Source organism: Melanostigma gelatinosum (assembly GCF_949748355.1).
Source record: "Melanostigma gelatinosum genome assembly, chromosome: 15".
NCBI lineage: Eukaryota > Metazoa > Chordata > Actinopteri > Perciformes > Zoarcidae > Melanostigma > Melanostigma gelatinosum.
In genome coordinates, this window is record NC_136648.1 from 6,381,282 (window position 1) to 6,405,687 (window position 24,406).

The following is a 24,406-nucleotide window of genomic DNA, read 5'->3' on the forward strand; positions in this document are numbered from 1 at the left end:
TTATTCATGCATCTGGATTGAAGTGTCAGTGTAACATCACATGGATGATTTTTTTCTTTGTCCTTCATTAGGTGGGAAAAACTGGTGCCTATCTGCAGTTTCTTCGCATCCTGTTTCGAATGCTCATCAGACTGTTGGAAGTAGATGTGTATGATGAGGAGGAAGAAGGTGAAGACCATTGCTGACTGATTTATCCTGACCTCACGTGGTGTTAAACACACCATAGATATGATGAGGAACTACATGTCAAGTTGTTGTTGTTTCTTTTTTCATTGACATCTTTTCATGTTCTTTTCATCTCCAGAAACATCAGAGGTCACAACTCTCGTAAAAACCCAGCTGCCTGACATTGAGGAAGTGCGGAAGCTGCCCTTTGACCCCTACCCCCGGGACCCTAAGTTCAGGAAGGCCAGCCCTGTTTACACTGACAAGAGGTCAAAGTGCTTAAAAGGTCAGCAGATATATGCAAACACACGGCAGAGGCAGTCTCTGAATTAGTCATTTCATCTGACTTTGTAAAAACATTGGTTTTAATTCAATATAACATCAACAAAAAATGTCGTCTCAAAGTATATGTGTGAACATGTTTTGATTTTTGCGATCTGCAGATTTTAAGCAAGAAGGCGAGAGCCAAACGCCAGAGAAACGAGTGACCAAGTCCATACGTCTGAGCAGGTTTGCTGCCCACAATGCCTTTCATCACTGTGAACAGTGTCACCACTACTGCGAAGCAGGCCCCGCCACGCAGGTGAGTGCACACACTTCGCCTTCCTCAACATCGAACATCCAAGAGACTCGTTTGGGCTTGAGTATCATTGCTGATTCATAGACGCACCTGCAGATATCCACACCTGTCAAAATACTGTGACGGGTTTGGATATCTGTTTTTTACTGCCTGCAGTCATGCTGAATGCTGATCCTTCTGTGTTAATAATGCATGTGTGTGTGTGTGCATTTGTGTGTTGTAGCTGTCGGAGTGCACCTTCCATGCTTTCACCTTCTGCTCGTCCATGCTGGGGGAGGAGGTCCAGCTCCAGTTTGTCATTCCCAAAGCCAAGGAGCAGCACTTTGTTTTCAGTCAGCAGGGCAGCCACTTGGAAAGCATGCGCCTGCCTCTGGTCTCCACTAAGGTGAGTTGACTCTACCTATGTGGGAGTATTTGTGTGTGTGTGTGTGTGTAGGTATGTGCTGTATATTTCTGGAGAGGGTGGAATTGCTCATCTCTTCCTGCTGAAGCTCAAAACTGAGGCATCACAAATCAACTTGTGAAATATATTTTCTGGGTCACAACTTTACCCATTTTGTTTCCACCCTACTTTCCTGTCTCTCTGTCTGTCTCTAGGACCCGGATCGGTTGAAGAGTCCGATCTTCACCCCGACTACAGGACGCCAAGAGCACGGCCTGCTCAACATTTACCATGCCATGGAGGGCGCCACTCATCTGCACATCCTGGTGGTCAAGCAGTTTGAGATGCCCCTCTACAGAAAGTACTGGCCCAACCACATCTTGCTCGTCCTGCCGGCTGTGTTCAACAACACGGGAGTTGGTGAGCACCATGCCAACTTAATTCAACTCAGATCTCTTCACTGTTGCGCAAAACCTACATTTGTTTCATTCCATGTATCAGCAATTTATTTCTGGGCATTATATAACTTTACTGTAAACAAAATAACTTCTGAACTGTAAGAGTTCACTTGTAAATTTGTAATCCACACACACACACACAAATTCAATTTGCACTGCTTATTACCTCCTGCAGCACTGTGTTTAAGTTGAAGGGCACTGTAGGTGTAACAGTTTTGAGAAAGTATATAATAGAAAAATTGACACATATGCTCTTGTCCGTTCAAGGTGCTGCCCGCTTCATGATCAAAGAGCTGTCGTATCATAACCTGGAGCTGGAAAGAAACAGACTGGAGGAGCAAGGTGTCAAGAGGCAAGATGTATGGCCTTTCATTGTCATGATGGACGACTCATGCGTGCTGTGGAACAGCCACCAGCCAGCAGACAGCAGGTAGTAATTCTTTCTGATGTGTAAAGTGGACATAGAAACAAGTTGCTGAGTTATTAGAGTTATCATTTTTCACCTTAAGCAACTTTTAGCAATTTATTACCCTATTACCAAGGTTGAAAATGTGTATTTTATGATATTTAAAGACCCTGAAGAAAAATACGGAAAAGGTATGTGATTTTTAAACCGTGTTTGCCCCCAAAAAAAACCATTCTCATGTGTGCTCCGTCCTCCCTTTTTCCCTCTATCAGCGAGACATCGGACGGAACCAACGTGTCACTGAAGATGGTGCTGCAGCATGTGGAAAACACACCGAAGATCTCCCTGTACGCAATGTGCGGCACGCGCAGGTGGAGCAGCAGCCTGGCTCGCAAGTCTCCCGGCCATCCCTTCAGCCGGTGTCACCTCCATGACTTGGTCATGCTTAATGTGGACCTGACGCAGAACGTTCATTATGACCTTAATCGGTAAGTCAGTCAGTCCACACGTTTGGCAAGTTGTGCAGCGTCTTAATCCACCTGCTTTTGCTATTTTGGTCCCATGTGCAGGTATAGCTGTGAGGAGGTGGACTTTAATTTAAGGGTGAACAGTAGCGGGCTGCTGCTGTGTCGCTTCAACTACTTCAGCCTCATGAAGAAACACATTCCAGTTGGGGGAAACAAAGACTTCCTGGTCAAACCTAAACTCATGGTATGTGTCGCGTTCGTACAAACACAATGGCCATTTTGTAAGAGGGGCTTCTGGTGAGTTTATTTTTTATGAAACGCCATCAAACACTAAACTGCTTTCTTCCCCTCCCCAGGACATGGGAAACCCCACCTCAATCAGCCCGCCACAGTATGTCTGCGCCCCAGATAGCGAGCAGACCCTCCTGGACGCCCCAGCCCAGTTCCTGCTGGAAAGGTTCCTGCAAAGCTGCAGCCACAGACTGTTTCCGAAGGCCGTGCAGAACAGAAGCAACCCAGTTCTGTCCATTGACAGCTACCTCAACATCAGCCCGGAGGTGAGAGCTCCCGGGAGGTTGCAGTTGAACGCCTGAGACGAGACTGTTGGCGTCATTCCTTCAGCTTAAATCTGCCGTAAAAACCTCTTTGGGATAGAAGCCAAGTGCAGTTGATCCCCAGACATGCTGAATTTCATACATTTGTACATACTGTACGACTGTTTTGGGGGAATTGCTGAAGTGTAAACTATGACAAGAATAGGAACAACCTTTTGTAGACTTTTCTTTAACCAGGGAAACGTGTTGCACCTTTTCGCCAGCTGTTTTGCTGAGAACATTTTGACCCACATGCGCGCACATGTGCAAACACTGAACGCTAACTTTGCACATTTCCACTGTAGGCTACATTTCTTGTGCACAACTTCATTATTTGCATGCCTGGACACATTTCTTGTGTTTGTGTTTTCTCCTGTAATGGAAATAAATCATGACGCTCGCAATGCAACGCTGCATCTGCTTGTAAAGACGCCTCCGATTGCTCCCCACAGGATCTATTGGTGGTTGTTTCCTTCATTTTGACCCAAAAGAGATGCACTTTATGTTTCTTGTAGTTGGCCTGAGTGGAATTAACGAAATGTCTTTTATGCGTCGTGTTTTTGGTCACAGATTTCTGTGTGCTACATCAACTCTCGTCCACACTCCACCAACCTGAACCACCAGGGCCTGTTGTTCAGCGGCCTGCTGCTTTACCTCTGTGACTCCTTTGTCGTCTCCGGACTCCTCAAGAAATTCCGCTTCCTCAAAGGTGGTTATTGCAACTGCTTCTGTTGTTGTTGTTGTAGCATCTACTTTATGATAGCTTATACCTTCGGTGCTATGCGACACTAACGTATGTGTCGATTGAGGCGTGCCTGTGTGTATATTCCTGTGTCTTTCTGACCAATAATCATGAACAATAAATGGTAGGAACTTAATGCATGTGAACAGATCATAGCCTGCCTCGCTTCAGTAAGCAGAACAGCCTCTGAGGGACACTAACAGGGCTTTTAGAGGACGACCCGCTCTGATTTATTTATTTTTGTTACCCCGATTGTGTCCACAGGCGCCACTCTCTGCGTGATCTGCCAGGACCGAAGTTCCCTGCGCCAGACCATCGTCCGACTGGAGCTGGAGGACGAGTGGCAGTTCCGCCTGCGGGACGAGTTTCAGACGGCTAACTGCAGCGATGACCGGCCCCTCTACTTTCTGACTGGCCGCCATGTTTGAACCTCAAAAACAGATTTGATTCCAAACCAGCCCAGCGGTCACAATTCTCGCCATTCCAATGGAAGGTCAGAGGGGATATGCTGGAGCACTCGATCCAAAGTGCCCCACGAGTGGACACAAGGCCACCTGATATGGCTTTCCTTTCGTCTGTACTACCACAGTGCACTACGACTGACTCTGAAGAGGGTCAGTGCGTGTTTTAACTCTTGCTCGTAGCTGGGATTGTCTCTACTTTGCTGTGGGGGAAAACATGGATGCTCTCGGATCAACGATGTGACTATTTGAAGATTGTATTTGTACATACAAATGTACTTTGACCACAGTATGTCCCATTCTGGGCATACGTGTTTATCTCAGGGTTTTAAAGGGAGATCCAAGGGAGGTCGCTTAAAGGAGTAACGCTTTTTTTTTTTTGTTCGTTCACCGTGTATTTTTCATTTGTGTTGTGCACCAAAGACATCCTCAGCCTTTTCCCTTCGCTCTCCTCGTCCCTCCTCACCTGCTCTGCCTCTCAAACTCCACGCCGCCTATTGACGATCCAAGTCAGCTCACTGTATTAAAGAGATATTAACATAGAGGTTGACCTGTATTGGATTTATCTATCATTTAAACTGCAAATGGACTTCTGTCTTGTGCCTCTAAAGATATATATATATGTGTGTGGAATCGATAATCCTTCTGACGGGGAGCTGAATGAGTGTGGTTTTAGTATCAAAAGGACTTGACGCGTGAATCGATCCAAAGACTTTTTCACAACTGAAGAAAAGTACAAGTTGTGTCCCTTCAAGAATGTAGTACGTTAATGTTCTCTTCAGACTTGAATATACAACTATGGAGCAGGTCTGTTGTCTGTAAATGTTAAATGCCAAACAGACAGGCGTGGAAGCAAAACTAGTTTCGTTCAAAATGTTTTGTGTTCAGGCGTTAACTGACTTGAATACTGGGTATTTGAAGCATAATCACATCATGCTCGTCGATGCTATTTAATAAGCCAGCCCTCTTCACTGCCAAGTATCCTGCTGCTGACTACTGTGATTTGAACCTCCTGTTACAATGTTCTGAGGCTGATTGTACATTAATGGTCTTGGCTCCCATCCACACATTAACTCACAATCTGCCATATTTTCAGATCAGATCATTTCATATACTTGAAAGTAGAATGTTTTTATATGTTTCTGCACAGGGTTGTCCAAAGAATATGCCTTTTTTAGTGACGTTTCATACGGTCACTGCTCAAGTCTTTACATTTTTCCGGACCAATGACAATGAAGAAACCATTTAACTGTGAGGCGAAGAAATGTGTGTCTGAGTGAAGCAAAGTGAAATAATTAGATTTTGGACTACTGTACTGTTTAAAGCTTTGTTTACATTAATAATATATTATATCATCCCCTTAACCACTGAGGGTTACTGATGTTTTTTTTAGTCTTGTGTAACTTTTGCCAGTATCTTTTGGTCATGATGTCTTTCTTCATTTTCCGTGATGTTGCAAAGACGAGAAGAATCTACCTAGATGAGTCCTTAACCACATGTTCTTGTGTTGTGTTTTTATTGAAAATGAAAATCAGGTCCATTCGGGATTCTTATTTATTTGACAAACATTTTGGACGGATAATCACATTGAGGCGTAATATTTGATTGCATGCTGAGCTCGCCTAAACCGAGGGCGCGTGTTCTCTTCAAAACCATCCACGAAGGCTTTGCACAAGACCCAGACGACTGGTTCTTAGATCGACTGAATGTCACTGGGGGTAGGAAATGTGAACGTGCACTCTACAAGTTACCAGCAGGAAAAACTAATATTTCCCATAATTAAATGAGCCCCAAAATGTGTCCAAATACAAGACTTGTGATCCAAACTTTAACTTAAACGCCAATGGTCCATAGAAAGTGTCTTTCTTGTTAATAATTAACACTTAATATGCAACTTGCTCTCACAATCGTCACTGAAATGTGTTTGATAACCATGTGCGGCCCAGTGGTGGCCTTGGTGTCCGGGTGATCTACCTCATGTTTACCGTTGTGGTTGCAGGCTGTGAACGTATGAACGTATTAGAGCCATGCTGCTGTTGTTGAAAATTTATGAATGTAATAAAATGACTTCGAAAATCATTCGCTTATTTTTTTCGGGCTTTCTTTTCAGCTTGAGTGTTTATATGTTTCCACTTGTGACAGGAGCACAAATACAGTGAATGTGTGTTCACAGAGCACAAAAATCTACATTTCATAGAACTGTATTTTGAATTGTAGTAGACATCCTAAAGTTTCCGGACAGCAAGTATGATCCCAATTGTGATTTTTCAATTTTTGGAGAAATGTGTATAGAAAGATGCACAAGTCATCTGGAGTCAAACTGATGGAATAGGGCAGCCATAGAAAAACGCATCTTAGGTTTTGACTATTTTGCTCTGTGTCAACGCTTAAATAAAGAGGAAATACATGAGATTCTATCAAAGTGTTTTGTTGGACATAAATATGACTTCTGAGTGACCATTCCATTTGGCCACTAGGTTGCACTGTAGCAGCATATGACTGTTTAGGAATCTGTCTGTAGGTGTGTGTGTGTGTGTCCTTTGCATGTCTCTCGAGGTGGCTCATGAGGCTGACAGCCCAGATCCTGCAAGACAAAGAAGAACCAGGGACACCTGATGAAGTGGAGGTGTCATCACAAGATTTATATCTGCAGACTTCATGTCTTATTAGAAAGTCAAATCAAAATACATATATATATATTATATATAGATATATATACACACATATACATATATAAAAGATTTAAATAAGTGCATGTCCTAGTTTGTAAAGAATAAAATGAATTTCATCCAAGGCTGGATTACCGACTGTATATCTGACAACTGCCCTGGGGTCCCAAACCCTCTGGGGGCCCAGAGGCTCCAGGCTCCGTTTTAGGTTGTGATAACACAAGTCATTGCAAGTTTTTTAATACTCGTGCAGGAATAAAGACTTCAGGCAACGCTTGTATTGGAGACCCCATCCTGTTGAGGGGCCCTTGGTTTGAACCTAGTTTTTAGGCCTTTGATGATTTCAGTAAACATTGTTCTAAAATACATTCGACAAAATGGTCTCAGCAAAGTTGTTTAGAATGTCTTTGATTGCATTGACAGAGTCAAGGAAAGTTACTGTCATCTACTAAAGTCGGTGAATTTGTTTTGATGATTTCTGTTATCTGCATACTTTCAATCCCAGTAAATCCCAGAATACCTTGCTCATCTCCCAGTCTCAACAGCTCTGTAGCCACGCCGTGACTTTGCACAGTGGCCCTCTCGTTATCAAGAGCAGAAATGTCTTCTTAATGGATGCTATGACTTCACTTCACTGTAAGGGCACAGGGGCGTTGTTGGTCCAGGGATGGCACTATTTCAGCTCCTGCTAAAGTACACTCTCCGTCAACCTATACAACCCGTGTGATATAACACAAGGCTATTTTCAGCCAGCTGCTGCAGTCCGGGCAGGATAAGGAAGAGGAAGAGAGCGCTGATTCCTATGCCTCATCATTTCTCTGTTGAGAAGAGCAAAACAAATGTGCAGAAAGCCCAAGAGATTTAAGATGTCCCAAAGTGATTAATTTGGGACACACTGGAGAATTCCCATGCTTAAAAAGAGGTCATTGGGTAATTGAATGTTTTATGACTTCAACCATAAAATATGTAAAGATTGGCTTTCTTTGGCTTCTCTCGGTGATGCTGTAACTTTACATGCAAATCCTCAGAGGAGAAAAAGAGACAATGTCTCTTGATGATTCTGACATTTCTTATAATTATTGAGTCCTCAGGCAATGCAGTAATTATTATTAAACTACTTTCTGACACTGATGTGACAAAAAGTCAGCGTGAAACATCCTTTTATTCCATCTTGACATTAAGAGCATTTATTGATCTCGGACTATATACTTATCCAGAGTACATTATCACATCAGCAGACATGACATTTATAATAGAGGGATTCCTGCCACATAATATCAACTTTCGTAGATGGTAACCAACAGTGAATCACTCATCCCTTTTGGCAGTCTACTCTAATTACTCCCAGGCTTCCATAAAGCATCTAGATAAAACCAAAGTACATCTGTCTTTGGGCTTATTGGGGATGCATATCCTGTCAGCAACTAAGCCCGTGAGTTTGGAGTGAGTCGATTGCATGGAGCAAAACCCTGGACTGTGATGTGAGAAGGAGAGGGAGGGCGACCCTGCAGTGACACGCAGGCCATGCAGTAAGCCAGCTCAAGTCGTAGACCGTCAAATGCCTCGACTTCAGTGGACGAGGTGAAAAAAATCAGAGAAAAAACGAAAGAAAGACTGAATAACAGTAAAGTAAGGGAGAGAAAGAAAATGAAAGAAAGAGAGTTGAAAGAAAACTGCTGACAAAAGGCAACTGCAGTCAATTATTCTAACCCGCAGTACACAGCCAGTCGAGCAATGCAATACACTCTGTGGAGAAAATGCATTACGAGCAGAATCACTTGAGACAGCAGACAAATGGACCTCGCCTCTGTTTAATAATTTATTAAATACAGCATATTACACTCATAGTGATAATGTGCATACTGATAACTGCACTATAGAGACAATTATTTTTGTAAATTTAAAATCTTATTGCTGCAGATGTTAAGACAGAATGTTTTTTGTCTCTGCTTTTTCTTTTCATGTGGTATGCAAAATGAAATGCAGCATCCAATGGAAACAAACAAACATGTCCTTTGTGCTACAGAAGTGATGTTGAGGTTCGGGACATGATGACGGCGATGAGACACATGCTACTCGATGGACGACCTGGCAGAACAAACAGACACCAAAATTCCACAGGAACAGGAAGTCAGAATCCCTCATGCAGCGCGTTACGGAAAGTCTGGCCGCCAGTCAAATCACATCGTTTTTATCGAAGCCAACTCATAAACGGTAGCCAGCCCCTTGATCATTGTTGGCGAAACGAAACCCCCCCCCCCCCCCCCCCCCCCAAATAAAAATGACTGACAACCCGGTTCCATTGACGATACTGTGCATCTTATAAAGGTACATCTGCCACTTCAAATATGTACACTCCTATGTGCATTACTTCATTTACATCACTGTATCTCGCACCCTCAGACTTATTTACAGAAGATTCTCTCAAAGGAAACGTCATAGAATTCATATACTGCTGTGTTCGGCCTTTGGGATATACTTTCATATATCGTACGAAATGAAGTGCCTTGCATTATGGAGTTAGAGTTATGGTAAAATCAACTAAAATAGTGCAATTACACATTCCTTGTCATTAATGAATTATTCTCCATAATGCACATTTATAGAACTATTTGGTGTGCGTAAAGGGAGAATGTGAGAAAAGAAAAGTGCACCCAGGAGGTTAAAGGAAGGGGGAAAAAAATCAACATTTTGTGAAACACGCTCATTCGCTTTCTTGCAAAGTGATGGGAATATAGATACCACTCTCATGTCTGTACAGTATATTAAATATAAGGCAGCTGGTTATTTTTAGCTTAGAATTAAGACTGCAAGCAGTGGGAAACAGCTAGCTTGGCTCCGTCTAATGGTCAAACAATGTTGTTACCTTTGGACAGAGTTAAGATGGCTGACTCCCCCTGTTTCCAGTCTTTATGCTACGCTAATCGAATTAGCTGCTAGCTTAGACATGAGAGTGGTTTCACGCTTCTCCTCTCACTCTCCTGAAGAAAGATTTCCCCAAAACATCGAACTACTTTCTAGGATAAAATGTGTACATAGCATCTACTTTTAAACCACGAAAATAAAAACTAAAGGAGTATGATTGACTGAATAAATCTACACAGGACGCATGAGCGAATAAAGAAAATCCCTGAGGGCTAAAATCCTACTCATAGATGTACTGACGGCTCATGGACAAAGATCATTGGATTTTCATGTGTGTTAGCTTCAAGAGAAAATGATTGCACAAGGTAATCGCAGAGTTTGTTAGCTAGCTAATGCGCCTGATGAGCACAGGTTCATTGTTTCAACAGCGACGTGAACAGCTATGCTTGCTTTTTTAATCAACATACCACTGACAGCGTGAATACATACAAATACTTGTTAACCGTATGGAATTAATAAATTAATGTTGAATGCAACACAAATGCTGCACTCTATAAGATGTGCCCTTCAAATGAGAGAGACGTTGTTGTTGTTTTTTGCTTGTGGCAGGAGGAAGAATGGGACGGAAGGATGGAGGGCAAAGATAAAAGAAAGTCAATGGAAGGAAGGAAAGAGGTAGAACAGGGTTAGGTGGAGAGGGAAGAAATAAAGGATGGATGGAATGCAGAAAGAAGGAATGAAAGGCAAGTTTGGAAAAGGGGAAACGTGTCAAAGGAATGGATGAAGGAAGGAAGACAAACAAGGAAGAATTGAATTAGAAATGGATGAAATAAAGGCTGGAAGGCAGCAAGGAGAGATGGATGGAAAAAATGAAAGAAAAGGAAGGAAGGAAGGAAGGAAGGAAGGAAGGAAGGAAGGAAGGAAGGAAGGAAGGCATATGTGAGACCAAGTAAAACGAGCGGAACACTTTGTTAAGTTCTCTTATCAGGAGAGGTCTTGCAGTCCGCTGCCTTGCTCGATGACCGCCTTAGTAAACTGCTTGAAGACTCGGTCCATGTAAGTGCTCTGTCGAGGCCACAGGCCCTCCAGAAAACCAATATGGCCGCCGTGACAGGTGATGAGCATGGCCAGGTTTGGATTCTGCTTCACTGCCTCCACTGGAATGGCTGAAAAAGGAAACACGGGACTCAGGTCCTGTTTTCTTCTCCGTGGACTACATTCTCAGTCTTCATGTCACCGTGTCGGTATAGTGTTTAAGTAACGTCGGAGTGTACAGAAATCGGAGGTTGCTGGGACTCACCGTGAGACGGGGAAAAGACATCATCAGCAGCATTCAGACACAGCATTGGCACCTGCACAGATTTCAGCTTGTGGACAGGACTGGCATCATGGTAGTAGTCATCAATGGTAGGATAACCAAACATTATGGAGGTGAACCTCTCATCAAACTCTCGAATGGTCTTCGCCTGCAGGGAGGGACCAAGTAGATTTAGTACATTTGGGCTACTTCCTTTAATTAGATAAGCATTTGTGGCCAATATATCACAAAAAATAACCCCGACCTTCATGACGTGATCGATGTCGTAACACTTTTCAAGCACTGGTCTGTGTCTGCCGGGGAGATCAAGAATAAAACGGTCACAGACTTCTGTTGATTTGCAGCTGAAATGATTTGCAGCTGAAAATGTCCCTCAAAAATTGCTGACAAGGTTGTAACATCATAATGAAACAAGAATCAAGCGTAGCTTTCAAAGTGCTCCTACAAAAGCATTACTGTGCATTTATATCATGCTGAATGGGGACAGTTCACACAAAAATCAAAAATGCAGTTTTTTTATTAATGGTGCTATTTATGAATCTGGAGACTGTTTTGGTGTGAGTTGCCTGGTTTTGGAGATGTGGAATTTAGAGATCTGCCCCCTTAATTAATCCACACAGAGAAAATAGTTCTTGCACGAAACTGCTCACAACAAGATCTATTTTGATTTTGGCTGTGAACTGTCCCTTTAATGCACAGATTGAAAGATATTGTGGGTTTTATAATTGCTAAATGTTACCAGGCTTTTTTTTAAATATGCTTTGTTCACCAGCTAACATATACATGTAAAATGTAAAATCAACTTGTATTGTCACACAGGTACAGCACAGCACATAGTGGCATTTAATCTAACGCACGAAAGATAAATACGTAAAACCGAGTTATTGAAGCTCCTGCAACACTTGCCCGTACCACCAGCGGTGAGCTAGCAACCGCGCTAACCCCGCTCCGAACCCCGGCTGACCTGTGCACAGAGGCTTGTAGGCAGCTGGTGAGGTAGGAGTTGAAGAGGAAGCGGTCCAGGGGTTTTTCCAGTGAAGCGGTGCACTCAAATACATCCCAGCCCACTGAGAAGACTATGACACCTTTCAGACAGGTCTTTCGGCCCTGGCGCCCCAAGTAGTTGGCCAGCATCATCCTGAACGTGGAGGAGAGAGGGGGGGGGGGGGGACAGATTGGTAAAAACGGGGATTGGAACATGTTCCATTTCTGACCAATCCTTCACGTCGTGGGATTAGAGCTGTGCAGTAAAAACACCTTTTTTTGGCTTGCTCTACTGAATAACTGGGACAATTATAAAGCACTGACTACAGCCCAAGCGATGCTGGATTTACATGTAAGATTCAGACATCAGCTATTTTCACATCAATAAACAAATAAATAAGAACAGTGACATTGTTTAAGAGAGAAGAGAGATTTACTAGCTTGGCATATTTTGCCTCTTTTGTCCAAACCAATCAAAAGACTGAATTAGTAAATGAGTATTTCTAAGTAGTGTACTATAGCAGCACATCTTTTTGGTTTCCACTGAGTCACCAGTCAATGTGTGAAGTCGTCTCGCACAGCTTTAAGTCACATTCTGGGATTTGTCAGCGGTGTACTGAGATGTTCAGTCAGCTGGTGGTGAGTGGCTTCCTTACCCGCCCATTGATACTCCAGCAGCCATGATTGGAGCCGCTTCATTCGTCCTCCTGATGTGCTCAATAACAGTCTCCAGATCCTCTGTGTTGGCCGCACAGTAGGTCCTCGGGGTCTGGGTGGGACCGGAAGACAACAGAGTCACTCTTTGCTCCTCTCTTCCCTCTTCTTGTTTCCAAGTTTGATTTAACAGGCTATGAGCGTGTTATATGCTCTGCAGAAGTCAATCGATATGATGTAGAAGGCAGATCAAACTACAGCTGAATCAATGATTCGCTGAAAGATTCAGAAAGTAACTTGTGTAAAAAAGTAACTTTTTGTTTGCTGAAACTGTCTCTATATCCTGACGGTAGGCGAGACAGATAATCTGTGGGGGAAAGCAGGTTCTTCCGCCTCCTCTTAGTGCTCCTAATGGCATTTGCAAGATTCCACGAAGCCCGAAGTAAAACAACCAATCAGCGGTGAGGAGTCTCTAACGGAGCCGTCGGTCACTGCTGGTGAACACCGATCAAACGGTGAAACGAGGCCGCGGTGATCAAATATCAATCAAGATGCTGTTTCTCACCTCATATGTTCAGAATCATTAGTTGCAGCCGGAAGCAGCCAACGCAATTCACTGTCCGACCTTTAAATGTAAACAGTAATTATGCATTTGGTAATTCATATTATTATGTCTGCTAGTGCAGCACCCGTTCACAACATGCATGTACGGAACAGGTTCCGTTATTGATGCTTTTCTTACTGCAGCTGTGAAGCATCTCTCCAAACATCCGTTGGACTGCAGAAGTGAGTCCACACTCAGTGTAAATGAGTAAAAGTGTGAACAGAAGATTATTTTACTCTAAAACCTATTGTATATAAATGAAACTGTCATTTTTTTTGCAGGCCAAGAAAGGGTTTAAATCTGTCTCTAATGAGGCAAAGCTATGATTTTACAGCTTATCTTGAAACGCGCTATGTTATTGTTATTATTCCTTCAGGCTATTATACAGATGAACACTGTTCTATGGTGTTTGGGCAAAGCGGTAAAATCCTTTTTAACGTTTAAACAGTTTGTCAGGCAGGGCAGATTACTTCACATTATAAAACAAAGCAGCTTGAACCTAAAGAGCCTCTTTAACAAGTCCAATATCTCAGGATGCTGTTGACTCTTCAGCTTTTAAAGGCCTTTTATTTAGATTGAAGCACAGACACAAAGTAAATGTCGGAAACTGTTTTTCTACTCTCCTAAGGGTCCTTTAATAGGCCTGCACAACGTTTGGACTCTACAGTGAAACAGCTAAACTTACAAATTGATTGATAACATATAAGATATTCAAAAAAAACATATATAATACTCATAGTTAGGGGAAATATTTACGCTGCAAACCTACTCCACTGTAAAGTCTAATGTAATGGGCTGTTTACGAGGTCTAGAAATAGGGCCCGGGGCACTCCAAGGCAGTCTTTTGAGGCAGGGGGGCATCTTTCACACAGCAAGCCTTTCTCAACCAAAGCCCCTGGCTTTAACAATGGATGATATTCACACTAACTGGACACAGAGAAAACACTCACAGGAGCGTACAAATGCCACATCATTTGCAACAGAAAAGCACAGTTCCCAAGTGAAATGAGGGAGAAAATCCCCGCCTTGCCACCACCACTTAGTACAGTGCCGAGGTCATCGAGTTTAAACTTTGAGTTTTTCTAAATCTGAGGAAAAGCTGAGCCAACTAAATTCTGGATATGACCTTTGAATGCATGCGTGAATCAACTCACAGACGAGCCGCTGATTGAGATTTACACACACTACGAGGGACAATAGATTGATTCGAGGCAATCCCCGCCTGTAATGAAACACTGTTTGTGCTATGACTGAGATGTCTGTATGGCAGTGATGGTATGATTAGATCAGGGTGATACAGTTGTCCGTAAAGAACGTGCCTCTGTTCCAAAGATGAGGGGGGGGGGGGGGGGACATAAAACACAGGCACGCTTTGTGATATCAGAGCTCAGGCCCATTTTGTTGGCTAAATATTCCCCCGGCTGTAAGAGGACAGATTATGTCAGGTGTTGGAGCAGCACGTGCTCGACGAGGTCATATTTCTGTGGATTGGTATTAAAATACAGTATCTGACTGCAACTTAATCCCTGTCTGTGCAACAACACTGTCTGTGCAGCATCCGCTTAGGGTTCCCGTGCGGGCTCCGTGACACATGTTTGTGACACATGTGGAATCCGCTCTATGCTGGCTGAAGCAATGACAAGGACAACTCTACAGGCAAGCTGTCATACTGACGAACGGGAAAACCAACTGTCATCAACAGCCCTTTTAAAAAAAAAAATCCTGTACACATGTCTGTCTGACTATATGGACGAGGCAAATGAAGAAATTAACTGATTCCTACCAGCAGTGTTTCACCAGAAACCCCTCTGTTGTTGAGTGCCACGCATCTGAAACACACAAAACATAATCTCAGTCTACTTAATGATTCCTTTAATCGTTTCATCTGTTCATTGCCTGTCACTGAAAGAAGATTAAATAGAGCTGAGATGATTCATGCATTGGTCGATCGACAGAAAATGAATTAAAGAGTAGATTCTGTTTTACTGTTGTTATGTAGTTGTGAACTGAACATCTTTGTGTTTTTGACTGAAGTATTTTAAATACGTCACCTCGGGGCTCTGGGAAATTGCGATGGCCATTTTTCACAATTTTTATGTCATTACAGACAAAAAGATTAACCAGTTGATCAATTATATAATTGGCTGGTTAATCAATGATCACAAATTTTCGAAAGAAGAAAAACACGTACATGCTCGAGTACAGTGATTCTCAACTGGTGGGTCGCGACCCAAAAGTGGGTCGCGGACCCGTTTTCAGTGGGTCGCGGGCCTTTGTCTGACCAAAAAAAAAAAAAAAAAAAATTGTGATTTTATTTTGAAGGGCATTTTTTTTAAGCAGCGGAATTATTCCAGCATTTACGGCACTTGTTCAGCGGTGCAGGAAAAACACCGACCAATGCGTTGTGAATCACATGACGTGATGAAGCTCAGCCAATCAAATATGAGTATTCTGACAAGTTTCTGGACAGACTCATAGAGTTGAATTCTAATTTCTCTTTTTAGAAGATGAGAAAAATATAATAGTGGCTTTTTCACTTCACACTGAATGAACACAATTTAAAGCTGCAGGACAATTCAGTGAAAATAAGTTTTCTAAATTGAATTTCGTTACGTAATTTATTTTTTAATCCAGCCATTATTTTACTTGAAATGAGAAGAACATTTATTTCTGTATTTCTATGTATTATTTATAATCCATCCAGTTAAATTTGAAAAGTGAGAATAATATTTGTTAAAATATAATTGGTGTACTTTCTTTATTTGATTTGTCAGTTGTTTACTACACAGAGACGTTACTATTACTAGACTTCTTGAATATAGATATACTCAAATTATATATTTATATAATTTGGGTAGTGGGTCCCGGCTTGTCATTAAGGGGTGATGGTGGGTCCCGCAGCCAGACCAGTTGAGAACCACTGCTCTAGTAAGTATACGCTTGCTTTTTTTGTTTTTTGTCACTGCAAGTCATTGACTTCCGTGTTCAAAGGAGCACGGTGGCCCAAATTCCTTTGAAGAAATGTTCCTTACTTTAAAAAGAAACCCAACTGAACCGGGAATATGCTGAGCTTTGCAGGGAGGCCCAGCTGTGTGAAGAGCATTCTGCCTGTACTGTGCAGCAAAGGCATCAGCATCCCTCCCCTCATCCATAATCTGGAGTCACACCCGCCGTTTCGGTCGGTGTGGCCCAGCAGCAGGGTGGGGCTGGATGGAGAGTTGGGCAAGAGGACTGGGAGGTGTGTGTTTGTGTGTGTGTGTGTGTGTGTGTGGGGTGTGCGCTTAAACACACACACACACACACTGCAGCATAAACTCTGAAGCTGGCCTGGGCTAAGCTGCAAAGCTTGTACCGGGATAAGCTGTAATTCATTAAGCTACACAGACAGGGGTGAGGGGCGGAAGATGCTGAATTTGCCATGCCTTCCTGAATCTGGATGAAAGAATGAGCGCAGGCAAAAGGGTCTATTGGAGGTGGGGGGGGGGGGAAGAGGGGGGAGAAACTGCCTCCCTCTGCAACTCTTCGAGCTTGTGCTACGTTTGACGATTTACAAAAAAGCGACTCTTGACGCAGAGCTCAGCTGCCCGCTTTATTTGTGCACTTCACCTGAAATGACCCCGAGCCCCTGTGACGCATGCAAGCGTTACATAAAGAAACTTACGAAGTCATCGCAAAGCCAGGTGTCAGGTTTTTCCACTTTTATCAACATTGGTATGACTGCCGAGGTATTCTGATTTTGATTGGACCAAATGTCTGTGTGGCAAATTAGAGCGTAGGGCACAGAGAGTGTCAGTGGTGTGATTTAGCGGCCCTTAATGTGTGCTCAGTGCCGGGCCCTCAGCCAGGGTGTCCGGCCAAGACCACCCACCTATAGCCCAGATCCCGGCTCTGTTGGACCATGTGCAGGATGTAGGACTCTCGGCTGGTGCCGGTCAGACCGGGGAGGAGGAGGATCGTGGGCCTGGCGGCAGCGTCGGGATGAGAGAGGCTGTCGTCGTTGTCGAACCAATCCAGAGAGATCTGTCCTCCGTCCGCCGCCTTAATGAGCTCACTGCAGAGACGAGCGAGACACGCAACTCAGCAACGACAATCTCGCTCAAAAATGATCTCTGTGTCTGTGTCTGTATCCCCGTGCATCCATTCATTTCACTCACAGAATGGTCATTCAAATTCTCTGGTTCCATTCTTCACGCAATTCGTGATTTCTGTTCAGTTTCCAGGTAAAGTGACGATACTTCATTGCGTCCATCACAAGCACCCCCCCCCCCCCCAAAGGGGAATTGGATATGTGGGTAGAAGCGCTGACTTAGCTGCCGGCGGCACAGCACGTTAAGATAAGGAGGAGGGCGCTGCACCAGTGGGTTCTTATGGTCAATCAATTTCTGGGTTATACAAGCCCGGCCAGGCAGATGAGGTCATTCAAGCCCCGGTGCTAGTGCATTTTAAAACCTGCACTGCACACACACACACACACACACACACACACACACACACACACACACACACACACACACACACACACACAGCAGGCAGTGAGCCAACTTGGCCGGCTGGCTGTAAAGACATCCGCATGAAATTACAGAGCCGCCATGAAATATGCATCTTGAGCCAGACTTTAAAGTCAGTGAGGGCCGACCCACGAAGTGAGAGGGGACCTGGTGCCGATCCTCCGCTCGGACAATGACATGAGTCGAATTTCACCCCGGCAGCCGGTGACGAATTGGACAGTTTTCACGGTGTCCGTCCTCGGGTCAACCTCGGGTGAAGTTTAAAAAGTTTAAATTTTGATGTATAGGTTAGGGCAAACAAAGCAAAAGCACAATTTTAGGAATTATTTGTTTTTCTTTTTCCAACCCCGAGTGCCTGGCTGACAAAGATCATATTGCAGAATACATGCACAATTTATACTGTATACACACACACACACACACACATACACCAAAAAGCATGGCTATGCAAATTAGGGAATATCTGAATACATTATGTAAATTGTACATTATGTAAGAATGTAATATGAACAAATAAGTAATAAACAGCAATAATGGCAATTAAGTCTCTCTTAATTCATTTTAATCTCCTTTGTGTGCGCAGGGGGCAAGGAATGCAGTGGCTATTAATCTTCAACAGAATGTACATTATCAAGGAGCAGGCAGGGCGGCCGAAGCCTCCATCGTGACACAAACGATGTCTTTCTCCTCTGAGCCCTTCAATCGGGGCTAAAGAACAGGACTGGCATTTGTTTCCAGTTGTTAAACTGGTGAGAAATATTTGAGAAAGGCACAATAACACACTCTCAGTGACCAAGCTAATTCTTGGAGATTTTCACTGTGGGCATGGAAGAAATGTCTGCGGTGGCGTTTAATTACTCCAGAATACCAGAAGAAGTAAGCTGACGTTATAAATGTGCATGTGCTGCAGCATGTCAAAGGTGATATGGTGACATGTCTACCTTACATTCTTCACACTTATCTCTCTGACCTCTTTGACCGGAGCTGTTTTATGAGTTCAAATGCACATATGAACCGTGGTGAAGCGTGTCTGAAGAGTGAGGACTAACTTTCTGTAGACGACCCCCGGTTTGGCAGTGACGAAGGGTCTCAGCAGAGTCTGGATGCGGCTCTCCCAGCACCAGAAGGTGGGGTAGTAGGTCTCTGACACTACGGGACATTGCTCCTTCAGAAAGTGGTAGAACTTCTTACCCCCAGAGATGAGCTGTGGCTTCTGTGGAAGACAAGGGCATCAAAGTGCGACACAGGTTCAAGAAAGTGGCTTCTTTATCTTTATTCAGTAAAGTGAGGTTATCTAACATGACAGCACATCAATCGCTGTAACAAAGCATCTTTTAGCTGAGCCATGTTTTGTTACATCATATCCAACTTCTTGCATTATTGTCTCTAAACTCAACGTCAAATCTTCTGATGTGGATCAGTTGCAAAACATTCAAACTAAATGACAATTAAGATAGAAAAGTAATTGAGTACAGGATTTCAAACGTCAGCATCCAATTGAAATAAAGGTTATTACTAACTTACTAACACATAAGATCCGCATGAACCTGCATTTAAGCTCTCTATTACACTTCAACATACTGACAATAAACGTTAGGCATGCATTACATGCATTTGTTCATTTAACTTTAATTTGTTTTAAGGAAACTGTTGGGTCTGCTGACAATTACATTTGTTTTCCCGATTCATATTCTAATCTTAAACTCATGCACAATGAACGTATTCAATTTGTATTTATTAATAGTGACTGTGAGTTACTGAGTTACAATACCCGTTCATGGTAGCTTAGCTTGGTCAGTGCCGACATCTAACTGTGACCGTGGCGTCTATGGGTTGAACGTGTATGCAGTTACATAAGTGCTGCACGTGGATAACATCGATTCCGGGTATTGTTATCTATGCTGATTTTTAAAAAATCGGCTAGAGAGCCGCCAAACACGTGCAGGCATGTACCGGTGGACAGATGCAACCTTATCGATCCATCTGCAAATGCACCGGTCGAGTGTCATCATCACTCGGCTGGCAGTGATGGTGATGCTGCACCGCGAAGGGCACACACGGTGGGTTTTAAATGCCCCCCCCACACACACACGGCTATAAGGCTATTAGCAGCCGGTCAGGGTGTTATTAACCGCGAGTTAACGATACTTACCTTCGCTACCGAGAGCAAATAATAGCAGGTGTACGTTGCGCTAAAGCCCAGCACCAGAGACAGTCCCACTCCCGAGCCAAACAGCCCGACTTTCACTTGGTTTTCCAGATAATGTGACAGGTCCCTTGTCAAAATGTTGAAATTGAAGTCCAGCGAGATCATTGCAAGGGTTCCCTGTTTTCCTTTTATCCCCGTACTGCAAGGACAGCGGCCGGCTCAGGGCTGAACGTCAGCTGTGTCTGCCTGCGAGCGCCACTGTGAAGGACCGCAGTTAGCTCAGCAGACACTTGAATTGTAGTGCGCCTATATGCTGAAATTCACGGTAAACGTATTCAAACGGAACAAATCGGGAGCGAGCGTAGGACTTTGCAAAATTAGCGGAGGGATTAACGTGAGACAACATCCGGCTTTCAAAATAAGATGTCAACTAAACGTATATACAAATTGCATTTGTGGAAATAAGATTAAATTAATTAACATTAACTATAAAACATGTTACCTGCATTTCGTGAGTTAAAGGGAAAATACAACTGCATTGTGTCTCTATTCTTTGATTTGAAGGTTGCTGGAAAGATAATGCAATTATTAATATCTGATGTATGTGTTCAGGACATTTCTGACCACATCCAAACAAAAAGCCGACTTGTTAACTGTACGAATTAAGACGTTTTATGAAGTAACATCTGTGAACTGCAATTGCACCTTCAAATTTCTGAAAGCTAATTTCTGAAATGTTTAAGGTGCTATAAAACTGTTCTGCATCTGTACTGACAAAATATCTAATATCTGAATATTTGAGGGACAATAAAATATATTTTATCAATAATTACAGACAGTGACTGATGTATATGTGTTCAACACATCTCTGACTCCACCCATACAGAAAATCTGACATTTTTACTGGACCAATTAAGAGATATTTCGTATTTTGTAACAAGAAAACATTTAATAACTGAAAGTTGTATGAATGGTATTTTCCCTATAATTCCAGACTATAACTGAATCATATGATGAGACAATTTGTCTAAATTCAGATGAGATTTTAGAGGAAAAGGTGCTAGTTACGAAATCATTTCACCACAGGTTAATAGCCTTAAAAGTTTGGTGGCTGTAGCCTGTTCCTTTGGTATAGCTGTCATAGGGCTGGGGGCTAGGGTTAGGGTTAGGGTGATAGGAATGTCCTAGAGCTTTGGGTGCGGGCTCTACCCCCACTAAAGTGGTCATTGCGATTCGATTGTTATCAGTCCCGAGTGTCTAGGAACTTGGGAAGAGGTGAATCTCATTCATGAGCTCACTTCAAATCACATTCATGAGACAATTTGTTTAATTTCAAATTAGATTTTAGAGGAAATGGTGCATGGTTACAAAATAATTTCACAACAGGCTAATAGCAGACCACCTCAAGGTCTCACTCTGACATAATCAAAACATTCTGATGTAGCATTTTTAAATCAAAGCCCTTCAAAATCTCACTCATGAGATAACTTCAAATCACATTCATGAGACAATTTGTCGAATTTCAAATTCTATTTTAGAGGAAATGTTGCATAGTTACAAAATAATTTCTGTTTCTCGGTACAAATGTATGATTTTACTTTGAAATATCTCCTAATTGGTACCGTAAAATTGTTAGATTTTTTTGTATGGGTAGAGTCAGAGATGTCCTGAACACATATCCATGAGTCATTGTTTGGAATTATTGAGAAAATACTTTTTATAGCACCTGAAAATATTTAATTAGATGTTTTCTCAGTCCAAATGTATGACTTTTACTTTGACGGTAATCTTTCCCGATTATTTGAAAACCGGATGTTGTCTCAAATTAAGTTTTCTGCTAATTTTGGAAAGTCCTTCGCTCGTTCCCGATCTGTGCCGTTTGAATGCGTTTACCGTCAATTTCAGCATATAGGCGCACTACAATGTAAGTGTATGCTGGGTTGACCACAGAGATCAGAGTGTCTGCTGATTTGACCGCAGTTGGGAAGGAGACCTTGGGTGGTGGTTACATATATAATTATGTGTATCAGCTGGTCAGATGGTTTTGTCTCCCCCTACCTTCGACGGAGGGGAAGTGCACCATGCGCGCTTGCAGTTTCTGCATGAGCCTTGAAATCTTCCCTTCGGTGTCTCTAGTGGGCTATAAATCAGTCAATAGACAATTAAATCGATATTTGCAAAGAAAGCCTGGTGATCATTGAACAACTTAAGCTTCTGAAAAAATGATCAGGGGATTTCCGGATGTAGTAGTCTCCAGTAAAACAGAATTAACAGCCAGGCAAAGTATCTGCCCCAGGGGCTATAGTCCCACAAGGGGCCCAGCCACTCAAGGTTCACCATGTGGCAATTAGTTAGTGGTAATTGAATTAACTGAGAATGTGTTTGTTGATACTGTCTTCACCATTATAAACTGAAATGATAGGCAGCTCAAAGCAACACCTGCATTATTACCTAATCTTGGGGCCTTATCTATAGTCGAGAAGGACCCTGAGTTAAAGTCTATATGTTTAAAGCCTTGTTATATAGTGTGTTTTACCAGGTACATTGCTGCATAATAATGCACAGAGAGTGAAAAAAAAATTTGGGTCATGGGCTATTATATTGAAGGCCCACTATAGGTTAGTCTGATTTCAAAAGTAGTCCATGAACATTTTTTGCGATTATCAGATTAAAGTATGTATTGTATCTGGTGAGTATGATATGACTTGACTTTTTAAATTTTTTTTAATGGAATTAACAATAAGATTTTGCACAATTTAGGTTGATTGATACTGGTTATAGATCAACATACACGTGGCCTTGTCTACCTCACCTTCTGGACTCTGGAGAAGTAAAGTACGATGATCTTTCAATATGCTAATTAATATATTAATAACAATTAACAGCTATACTCAATGAAAAATAAAATGCATTGCCTTAAAGTGGGAAAAAAAAGAAAAAATCCATTCACTGATACCAGCTGGTGGCCTTTGACACACTCATGCTGCTGCTGTTGCTTCTCTGTGGGCTGGATCTCATTTAATCATGAGTATTTGAATTAATGTCAGCTGTCATCAGCTCAGAGAGCTCTAATGTTACCACCATAAATCCAAAGTGTAGTAAACAATGTATGAGTGGATGCATTAATGCAAGAGAATATTCATTTTAGTATGTATTAATTCATTCGTCTATGATGGTTTGTATACTATATGTTCACACGCCTATAGAAAACATATATGTGTATTTTCTATGTCAATAATAGTTTAAAAAAAAAGATATTTTGTTCCACAAAATCAACTAAAACATTGATATTTGTATGTGTTTTGCCTACTTGTCTGTGTACAGTAAATTAGGACAGGTGGGTTAGTTAAAATTATTGTTAAATTATTGTTAGAATATCTGTCTGTATCTGTCTGGGCTTGCATGTTGCAGATGGATACTACCAGTGCACAATGTTGATTTAACACTCATAGAAGAGAGGAAAAAATGGATGGAAAGAAAATTGTATGACATTGGACATCAGACTCAAGTATACATCAATAATAATTATTATAACTATATGCAGATTTATACAGATGGATCTAAAGATAACGGGAATGGACACGTGGGATCAGGGGTATTCACACCAGAATTTAGTGTGACAATATGCAAACAAATTAATGACAGATTGTCTGTCTTTACAGCTGAAATGATTGCAATAATCTTGGGACTGCAATGGGTAGAAGAGGTCAGGCCTGAGAGAGTGGTCAACTGTGCAGATTCTGCTGCAGCTTTAAACAGCCTGAAGACAAAACAAACAATTAGAGAGGATTTAGTGATGGAAATATCTCTGATAATGTTGAGACTTCAAAGACTGGGAATTCATGTTCAATTTTGCTGGGTTCCTGCTCATGCAGGTGTGGAGGGTAATGCGAGAGCAGATATGATTGCAAAGAGAGCACTAACACTAAAAGAAGAGGAGATGTTGAAAATTCCTTTTGGAAAGGGGGAAGCTAAAGCATTAATAAGAGAGGCAGGACGGGAGTTATGGCAGAAGAAGTGGGACAACGATAACAAAGGAAGACATTATTATAACATTCAGAAATCCATAAATGTGAAGACATACAAAGGGAAGTATAGAAGAGAGGAGGTCATAATATCAAGGTTAAGGTTCGGACATACAGGACTTAACTCAACGCTGTATTTAATGGCAAAAATGGACTCAGATAAGTGCACTATTTGTAATGTTGGAAACAGTTGGAAACAGTGAAGAAAAGGTTACACTGAAACTGCACACTCCGGTACAGTAGGTGGCGGTATGCACCTATACAAGTTGGTTGCGACCCGCCAATCAAATTTAAAGAAGAAAGAAGAAGAAGCCTCGCGTCTTCGGGCTTTGTCGGTCACCTCCGTAGCTAGTTGTTGCTCGTCTGAGGTCTGAAC

General features: G+C 42.4%; 2 protein-coding genes across 2 annotated transcripts in view; one reads left to right on the forward strand and one right to left on the reverse strand.

Moving 5' to 3' along the window:
* greb1l (GREB1 like retinoic acid receptor coactivator) overlaps positions 1–6,313 on the forward strand; it is a 40,304-nt gene extending 33,991 nt beyond the window's left edge. The window contains exons 24-34 of the mRNA XM_079284658.1: positions 72–168; positions 305–451; positions 609–748; positions 969–1,130; positions 1,343–1,547; positions 1,853–2,015; positions 2,264–2,479; positions 2,561–2,702; positions 2,815–3,015; positions 3,622–3,760; positions 4,058–6,313. Of these exons, the coding sequence (XP_079140784.1) occupies positions 72–168; positions 305–451; positions 609–748; positions 969–1,130; positions 1,343–1,547; positions 1,853–2,015; positions 2,264–2,479; positions 2,561–2,702; positions 2,815–3,015; positions 3,622–3,760; positions 4,058–4,221 (1,776 nt within the window). The 3' untranslated portion in view covers positions 4,222–6,313. The remainder of the gene's footprint in view (positions 1–71; positions 169–304; positions 452–608; positions 749–968; positions 1,131–1,342; positions 1,548–1,852; positions 2,016–2,263; positions 2,480–2,560; positions 2,703–2,814; positions 3,016–3,621; positions 3,761–4,057) is intronic.
* Positions 6,314–9,221: 2,908 nt separating this feature from the next.
* Positions 9,222–20,235, reverse strand: abhd3 (abhydrolase domain containing 3, phospholipase). The gene is made up of 9 exons (XM_079285434.1): positions 20,009–20,235; positions 18,906–19,069; positions 17,217–17,399; positions 15,132–15,177; positions 12,747–12,859; positions 12,071–12,244; positions 11,351–11,399; positions 11,089–11,254; positions 9,222–10,954 (listed from the first exon to the last, which is right to left on the reverse strand). Exons 1-9 carry the CDS (start codon positions 20,168–20,170, stop codon positions 10,773–10,775), a joined length of 1,239 nt encoding a protein of 412 aa, XP_079141560.1. The 5' UTR covers positions 20,171–20,235; the 3' UTR covers positions 9,222–10,772.
* Positions 20,236–24,406: the final 4,171 nt, after the last annotated feature.